Here is a 9341-nt window from a genome sequence, read left to right on the forward strand (position 1 = left end):
AATCGGGTTGTGTGGGGAGAGAGAGTGGGAACACAGGGAAGTTCATGGCTGCATATCAACAAGCAAAATTGCTGCAGATTGCTCGGAGTTGGACAGTGATGAGGTGGCTGAGACAGGCAGAATGATGATCCAACTCAATTCTTCTGCACTATTGGGGGGGGGAGAGGGGGGGTTAATCTCACTAATCCCTGCAAGTATTGGTACTTCCTCATTTCTGCAGAAGAGGAGAGCTATTCTGGGTATCTCAGACTGGCTGACAATTGTCAGCAAAAGGTGGAAGCCTCACCAGAAACTTGGTCTGCAAGACTTCCTCTTGATTTGCAAACTAAGGCTGTCTGAAAAGAAGAATAAAATATCTGAATGACTGGCTGCTTGGTCAAACCAAATCTCAGACTTCGTTTTGAGGCAAGAAAATACTCAGTGCGCTGTATCAGCCAATGCAAATCTTCATCAATTCCTGCACAGAATGGATGTAAGTGGTACCAGACCAAGAGGCACTCACCCTCCACTTTCAGCGCTGGTCCTCTTTCATTGCATGTCTTCAAGCAAGTCACTGAAGAGAACACTTTTAAAACTAGTTTCTGCCTTTCAATGCTCAGACTAACCAAGCTCATTAAGCTTTAGCTGTTTTTCAGGAGGTGAGACAGATCAGCGTATATTTACCCTGTACTCATGATGTGTTTGCTGGGGCACTATGTGGGGTTGCTTAGGGAAAATTTGGTCTTCACATGGTGGATTTGCCACTCAAAAAAGTCCAACAGCAGAGATTGTTGAAAGCTAGGAGTATTCATCATTAGAGTGATTCCATTACAATATCTTCCACAATTCAAACCTGACTTTTATTTTTACTGTGCCAGAAATTTAACACTGTGAAAGACATTAAATCCGCTCTGTTGAAGACAACCATGTCCCTATCTGGACAGGAGCTGCTGCCAGGTGGAATGTAGCTGCCTGAGTCTGCTCCTGACTGAGAAGGACATCCAGTGACTCCAGCATGAGTTGGTATCTTAGATCTATCCAACAGGACACCCTGCATCTTCCCGATAGGAGATGGTATCTTCGCCTCCCGGTCACTGTCCCTATGTACTCACGTAACAGGTGACCCAATTCACAGGAAGGATACATGCCGCTGGCTGGATTGTCAGGTACATCATTCAGGAAGTACAGGAGTCCTTCTGACATCAGACCAAGGCAAGAAAAGGAGGAACTGATATAACAGCACCTGCAGGAGTCCTCAAGGAAATGCATGCCAGCCCTTCTGAGGTCAGACTTTCCTCCATGGACTTTTGGTTTTTTTTTTCTGTAAGACAACACTGGATGATTCATCCCCATGTCAGACTAGGAAGGCCTCTTCTGCTCAAAAGCAGAGGAGGGCAGGAAGAGAGAAGGCACTTCAAGCAAGGTTCTGGAGGGGCACAAATAATTTCCAATTATCTGCACTCCCTCTTACTCATTTCTCTGTTGCCAGCCTTCCTGTGCTTGTGGCTGTTGAAGGAAGAAGCCCTTTGTACTAGAGTCACTGCAGGGCCTTGAGCACCATCCTTGCCAACAGAAAGAGGCCACAGAGCAATGCTGAACAGAGCCCAAGAAGTGCAGCTCACCAGAACTCAGTGCTAGTCTTAACCAGTCAAAGGCTGGGCAATGACTCCATTTAAGGCATCTATCCACTCCCTCTGCTCCTTATCGTTCTCACATATAAAAACAAACTCTCTCATCGGTGTGATCACAGTGATCGCCGGTTTCCTCTTCTTTGCCCGGACTCCCTGCGGCAAGCCAGCTTGTACTTCATATCCCTCATCTGTCCTTCCAATAAAAACCTGGCCCTGTGCAAATGCATCCTAGAAAGGAAGCAGAAGACACCCGTTAGCCAGTAGACTGTGCAGCTCCTGCAGACACTGTTCTATCCTTTGACATGGAACAGGAACTGAGGATGCATGAAGGGGACACTGGGTGACAGGCAGCAGGAAACACACCAGAGTTTTTTTTACACTCATGGGCATTCTCAGAAGAAGGATGTGGGGACGCACTGTTACAGAGCTGGTTGGTGGGTGTTCAGAAGGAGCAAGGAAGGATATCCTTGTGGCTACAGCAGTGCTAGGAAATAGGACATGGGGGCTGTCAAGCCTCTGTTATCGGTATATTGCTCATCTTGCCTAAGGTTACAGGCACAATGGCAATAGGGCTGGGAGAGAGTGGTCATAAATGCTACAGGCAGTAGCAGCTACTTTTAAAAGACTTAGATCTTCCTTACAGCCACTGTAAAGGCCAGAGTTCCCAAACAGCTCAGCTTCAAAGAGATCCATTGACAAGGGAGATGACTTCTTGAGACTGACCCTGCTTCAGTCTTGGGCAGCCACTAGAAGAGCTGGATGAGAACAGACCCTTCCTCCCCACCCAACCTCATGAAGGGGCTTGTGGAATAGCAAAGAACACTCCTCTTACCAGTGGATTTTTAAAGTACATCAGCTTCCTTTCTTGAGAATCCAGGCAGAACCAGCGCACCTTAAAGGCCTCCTTCTGCTGCAAGGAGATGGTAGAAGTTTTTTTAAAGACCAAGTCTCAAAGGGGAGCTCAGGCTATTCAAGGCAGAACCCTGGACTGCTTAAATGACTCAGAGCTTGAGTTCAGTTTCATTCATCCCTGTAACTGGTAACGGGTGAGTTACCACTGTGTGCAGCCCTCAGCTTCCTTCTCCCTGGGTTCACACTAGAAATTTGCATTCAATGGCAATCCTTTAGGTAAGGCAGGGAAGTTTGGTTCCACCAGCGATCAAATTATCAGGATTAAGAAAGTTGCAGCAAATGGATTCATTGAAAGCACTGCAGAGAATGATCCCTAGGCCAGTGGTGATAATGAGGAAAGCGTGCAGTCAATTTCAACATCTTGGTTTGGGGGGGGTTGTCCCTAGCATTGCGGGATGCATAATGGTAGCTTTTTTTAAAAGTGCTAATTCCATCAACTACACTCATCTGACCATTCCCTGAGCTATTCATTGCTCCATGCTGAACTGAAGCATCCTCTTCTAGGGCTCACTTCAGTTTGAGCAGAATTTAGGCTTCAGGAGAAAACCACGCAATCTTTCATGCTTGTAGCTGTGAGTATTCTCTGTGCAAGTACCTGCAGGAAGATGTATTGGGACACTAGCACTGAGCTGGACCAAAACTCCAGCATATTCAATATCAGCATCACACCACTGAACTTTTTAATGGGGCTTTGGCTCATGGTTCACTCAGAGGAGAGCAAGGCAAGAAGTGGCAATGCTCAAACAAGACCTCAGATCTTTATCTCCTTCTTCAGCAGTGCCTGAAATCTCCCTCTCCTGTTTCAAGGAGTAGTGGCTCAAATACTTCCCCACTAAAAACTAAACCAAACCATAGGCTTCACTGTGGAGAATTTGCTCCATCATACTTTACTGCTATAAGCAGATGTGACTTATGTGCTACTGACTTTAAGAGAAACAGGGAAGTAGGGGAGTCAGCATGTGATGTTCTGTTCTAGCAGGAGCTGTAGTTAGCAGATACAGAAATCCATTTAGTGTTGCATAACAGAACTTTGCATGTCTACTGCCAGCTAATCCATCTTGCTTACTCTTCAAGGAGGATTCTTCTTTCCAGTCTTGTTTTCCACACAAAATAAAACTTGATCCCAAAGAATATGACAGGCTTGAATAGAATGTTTTTTATCAAACCAGGAAGCAGATAGTAACTCAACAAATTGTTTACTAGTAAACATCATAGAATTATCAAATATTCTCCATCTGGAATAATCCTGTTTGTGTACTGCCAGGTATGCACTTACTTTTGGTCCTGTTTTCTCCATATATCCTTCTTTGACATAATTTCTTGTGATCCTGGGTATGACCTAGGAGAACACAAAACAAACAAACAAATAAAAGTCTGTCTGATTCAAGCTTGCTTTTCCGTTCTGTTTCTGTCAAAGCTAATCAGCATCAATTTTGGCTTTTGGGGTTTGGGTTTCTTTGCTGCTCAGTAAAGGGAAGTCTGAAATAGGAAGGAACATAAGATTTTTGAAAGATTACACTTTTTAAGGACCACATGGAGACTTTCAGGCCTTAAATGCTGACTACATTTTTGCATGTTATCCAGTATGGCCTTTCCTTCTACCTCTTCTGTCCATTCCCAAAACCCATATGCTGCTGTTTGAGCACCTCACTCTGGCAGAAGAAGTGAGACCTATGCTATGTTTGCATAGACTGCTTCAAGCCTGCCCTATTCAGTTCTCACCTCAGGCTCAGGGACAGTTGGGAAGGTTGTTCTGAGATAATAGTAACGTGCTGCCCGAATGGCATTGAACCACTCAACGATCTCCTAAGGAAAAAAGCAAATAAAAACATAAAAATAAGAACAACAAGAAGGAGTAAGAGTGGTGCCTCTTCAAAATGCCTTTCTCCTTCCTTGAGACCTCTTTGCAAAGATGTACTTTTTCCCCAAGGGGCAGAGACAGTCGGTGACTTGTCCCAGACACCTGGAAAACACTGAGCCTTCAAAATAATTTTAAACTGCCCCTCCAGGGAGGTCCCAGACATTCTCAGCATGGACAGTCACCCGTCTTTTTCAGTTGGTTCCGTTATGGATTGTTTAAAAACCTGTATACCTGGAAACACATGAGAACTATGGCAAAGGAAGAAACAGAAATCTAACAAAACCCGTAGACATACTTATTGAAATTATCATTGTTTGCTTGTAAATAATGCAGAACAATATTTTCTATGCATGTCAAGAAGGCTTCAAAGAATATAACCACAGAATTGTATAAAACCATTAGATGGTTACCTTACAGAGATTTATATACGTGCCCCACTGAAGCCTTAAGATTGTTCAGGGTATGAAGTTGAACATATGCCCCAACAGAACAGGAGCAAGATGTTATAGTTATTAGTGTGAAAATCTGTGACTTTCTATATTCTGCAAGTCATAGTAACTTCAAATAAAACTAGATCCTGCAGAAACAGGGTATCTCTTCCAAAATATAGATCCAACATCTGAGAATCTTGCTTATTCCAAAATCTCCATGGTATTCACCTTTCCGCTGTCGTGATAGACAAAAAGGTTCCTTGTTTGACCATCTGTGTTGTATGTGATCTGCAGCCCGTGAGCATGTTGGATTTTCTCTGTCTGGAACATTGCATTCAGATTCTCAATGCTGATAATGGCTTTTGGACCTCTGGACTGTGAAATGAAAAGCATCACTGTATTAAAGTCCTCTCAGGGAGGGTAATGGAGGACAGATTAGCTGTATGAGAACTAGACCCCTACTGAAGAGAAAGCAGGCATCCCAAAATATCTGAATATTGGATATACCTGAAATATAAAGCCTTAATTACATGCTACATAAAATGACTTACAAAGAGTGACTCCCTTTCCTTGACAAATGCTAGGTTGCAATTTGAGAGGGATGTGTCTGAATTGCTAGGGATGGGTTCTATCTCCAGCCTCATAGTTGGAGAACAATTAGCTACACTCTCCCACAGAAGGGAGACATGTTGAGGATGATGCTGCAGCAGTTGATGAGAGAATATTTTGGTAACAGAAGAGGTAACAGCTGCTAGCAGATCTCTTCTTCATCTTGCTATTCAACTGCCAGTATCCATTTCCTTTGTTCACTAAGCAAAAGGAGGCTGCAGGGTTAAGATAAGGGATGAGGAAAAGGGCTAAATCCAAAAGGGCAATTGCCTAAGATACCACATATATTAATGGGGAAACATCTGGGCTGCTCCAAACACAGGCTGGCCTGGCTGCAAAACTAGACACAAAGCTATTTATGCTGTGTTTTGCTGGTGAAGAGCAAGGTCTGAGGATGGAGGTTGACCAGCTATGTACAGCCAGCTCTGGCTGAGGAACTCACTTCTTTGGTGTAGTACTTCATCACCCCTTCCCTTGCTGATAGGAGAAATAGCCTCTTCTGGAACTGTCTGCTTTCCCGCCCACGCTTCCAGAGGAATCCTTCACGGCTACCTGCAGATCAGACCAAGATAAGTGTCAGAGAAGGGCAGCACAATAGCAGGACTATTTATCTACATCGTGATGTGGCACAGAGTTTCAAGTCTCTTCTCTGTCTGAGAATTTTCACCTCATATGAAAAAATCAGTGGAGAACTAGAGAACTGTAAGACCTGAATACACCCTTGCACGTGTCTAGGTGCCTTTTCTCAGGAGCTTCTTCTCCAAAGTTAGACTCAAAGCAAGGACTGCACATCCAACAGTTCAAATATGACAAGCCTTAGAGATCTTCAAAGTTGCAAACATAACATTGTGCTGTTGGCCTTAAGGCTAACACCTTTTCCCTGACAATCCTAACTTTTACCTGCAGAACAAGGATCTTGGCAGACTCGGGTGGCAACAAATTCCTCACGCTCATATTTAGCTCTAATCCATTGCTCTCTTAAAACCCTGAAAGAGGAAAACATGGATAAAGCTGATCTGCCTCTACTCTATTTTCACCAACCAACCAAAGAGACCTGTAGAGGGAAGCAGTAGTTCGACAGCTGTAAAGGCCTGCAGCAGTGAATACACGATAACTTACAAGCAATCACAGGACTGAGGGATGTAATAGTAGGGAGGGACTTTTGCCTCATATTTAGCTTTGGCACAGAGATTCCCGTGCTTCTTCATAAACTGAAACACAAAGGAAGTTACAGTTAGGTGTGCAACTACAAAGTCGATACTGTGTCATGAATATAACATGAAACTTGTATCAAAGGAAGCACTGCACTTCTTGCTCAGTTTCACCATAACTCTTAGTGCATCTCTACGTATGTTTGTAAATCCCCTTTGGCACTATAATTTGCACTTTTTAGGTGGCGGAGCCTTTTTCAGTATTTACAGTTCTGAATCAGATGGGAAGGAATACAAGATGGTGGTTGTTGATTAAAAGAACAAAAGAAAATGAGGAGGAAATGTATTTACAATCTCCCTATACCTTCATCTCCTCCTAGACATTAACTATGATTATATTATTAACACAATTCAATTGAAAGATGAGAGGCTGAACCAATATTTAAGAAGGGTATGTTGATTACTGAATAGAATATATTATCTGGAAAAATCTTGGGCTTCTGAACCACAACAAAGAGTTGGTGTGCTATAAAAAATATATACTGTGGGCTGTTAGAAACATGATTGCCTATCAGTGTAATTTGATTGAGTAGATCATAAAAAAACCCCTAAAGTTACCCATGAAGTTAACTTAGCCCTGTGTAGCTTTGTTCTTCTGTCCATGATGGACAACACAAGAATTATAAGGTAGACTATAATGAAATGTGGAGAAAAGCAAGTTAATTACTGCTTTTTCCTCTGTACCTCTATAAGATCATTCTCCCAGAAGTCAAGCCGAAGGGATTTGACCCTGCTGATTTGAGGAAGATTGCGATGGATTCCAGAGCAATTCAAACAAATGAATATTCCAAGTTTGTAAGAAGCCCACTCTGGATCTAGATACAAACACAAAGAATGAACTAATACATGGGAAAAGGCACAGCCACTAGCAAGGGCAAAAACCCCCATTTGACGCACAGCCCAGGCTTCACACATAATACATTAGATCCCCACCCTGTTGTTTATGGCTGTCACTTCACTGTGTTCAGAAGAACAACAGCACCTACTTTCCACAATGAAGTATGTGGCTCCTGCATTTGTAGGCTCTTTCACTGACTATTTGTTTAAAAATTAATGTGACTGTGCAGGCAGCTAAATGGTGATGTAAAAGCTCAGCTAATTATTATTTCTGCATGAAAAGCTGCTGTTGCTGAATTAACAATGGAAGGGTGTTGCGGACAGCGAGCACTACTGAGAGTACAATGGAGTACAACCACCCAGGGCAAGGACTCCTGTCCACTGCCCATGAAAGCTCCTGCTTTTGCCTGCTGCTGCATTCCCTGAAGTGGCCTTGATGAGTCTATGCTTAGAGGCATTCTGAGCGCTCTGGCAAGACCATTTCCTTAGATCGCCACTTTCACCATGTCGCCCTCCGCTTCTCCCTTATCACATCAAACAGAAGCTACTCATCATCTTCTTCCAGCTGCTGCAGGCTATCGACCGACTGCTCACCTTGGTGAGGGTGACCCCCACCTCGAACGAGCGCAGGGTGCCAGCCCGGTGCCGGCTTGCCAGCGGGCTCCAAAGTGCCTTTCTCTGCGCCTACCCCAGTGGAGAGACTTTCCTCCCAGAGCTAGAAAACCACCCCAATCGCTCTCCTCCTCCAGCTTCGTGCACGGTCAAAAATAACTCTGGGGAAGCTGCTAGTGCGCTGCAGCCACTTCCTGTCCCACGCTATCCTCTCCTCAACCCGTGGGGCTTCCACTACCCCTCCTGGCCCTGCCCGGCTGAGGAGAGCCCTGTCCTGACTGCCCGGAGCCCCGCGGGGACCACCTGAACGTCCGCCTCCCAGAGCGGGACCGCGGGGCGCTGCCCGCCCTGGGAAACCACCTGCTCCCGCCTCCTGCCGCTGTGGTACGTGAAGTGGAAGGTGACGCCGGGCCCCGCTTCCAGGAACGGGCTGAACGCAGACCGGCACGCCGGGAGGCTGACCGGGGATGGACGGACGGACGCCCGGTCGGCGGCACAGCCCGAGGGGCCCGGCCGGCCCCTCACTCGCCCCTATTTTCCTGTCAGAAACGCGCCGGGCCGGCCCGGGGGGTTGGGGGCGCGAAGGGAGCCGCTGCCGGGCGGACCCCCCTTACCTGGCTCCCCGCAGTCGGCGCAGCGGCCGTTCCCGGTGCCGGCAGCCCTCTGCAGCTCCAGCAGCAGCGTCTTGTTGCGGTCGCGGTCCATCATCGCCGCTCGGTGTCCGGTGCGGCGCGGAGCTCAGCGGGAGGCTCAGCTCCGGGAGGAAAATGAGGAACTGGAGAGCGGCCCCAGCGCCGCGGGGAGCCCCGTTCTCTTCCCGCGCCCCCGGGCGGGCGCTGCTGGGCCGCCCCTCAGGCCGCCTCCTGGCGGCGGCTCTCCCGGCGGGGCGGCCCCGGCCCCGCGGCAAGGTCCGCGGCGGCGCCGGGCGGGGCCAGCCCGGTGAGAGTCCGCCCGTTGTTCTCCGCGGTAGTGCGAGTGAGGCGAGGCGGCAGCGGCCGGTACAAGGAGATTGCTTTGCCCAGCGCTGAGTCAAGGCGAGGGTAGGGGTGAGGAGTTTCTGCTCTGGAAAGTCATTGCTAAAGGTCCTGGTTGCAGGAGGAGGGCTGACCCACGCACCTAACCGGTTTGCCTCAACTCCACCTCAGGTTCGTCTCTAAAAAAATAATAATAAGAAAGCCTGCTACATACCGGAACGGTCTCCGTTCACCAGACGTCGATCAAAGCATTGGTATCGCAGAGAGCAGGCGAGTTAACGCTC

At 46.8% G+C, this 9341-nt stretch overlaps 1 protein-coding gene across 2 annotated transcripts; it reads right to left on the bottom strand.

The window, feature by feature from the left end:
- Nucleotides 1–51: 51 nt before the first annotated feature.
- On the bottom strand, nt 52–9085 carry ADAP2 (ArfGAP with dual PH domains 2). 2 transcript variants are annotated; one of them, XM_075044361.1, is made up of 10 exons: nt 8698–9085; nt 7319–7449; nt 6543–6634; nt 6324–6409; nt 5866–5975; nt 5043–5189; nt 4245–4328; nt 3799–3861; nt 2443–2517; nt 52–1838 (listed from the first exon to the last, which is right to left on the bottom strand). In XM_075044361.1, exons 1-10 carry the CDS (start codon nt 8789–8791, stop codon nt 1620–1622), a joined length of 1101 nt encoding a protein of 366 aa, XP_074900462.1. In that variant the 5' UTR covers nt 8792–9085; the 3' UTR covers nt 52–1619. The 2 variants fall into 2 exon arrangements, with proteins under 2 accessions (XP_074900462.1, XP_074900461.1); XM_075044360.1 differs by having other exon boundaries at nt 2443–2520.
- Nucleotides 9086–9341: the final 256 nt, after the last annotated feature.

The sequence above is a fragment of the Buteo buteo genome, chromosome 13 (assembly GCF_964188355.1).
Source record: "Buteo buteo chromosome 13, bButBut1.hap1.1, whole genome shotgun sequence".
NCBI classification, from domain to species: Eukaryota; Metazoa; Chordata; class Aves; order Accipitriformes; family Accipitridae; genus Buteo; species Buteo buteo.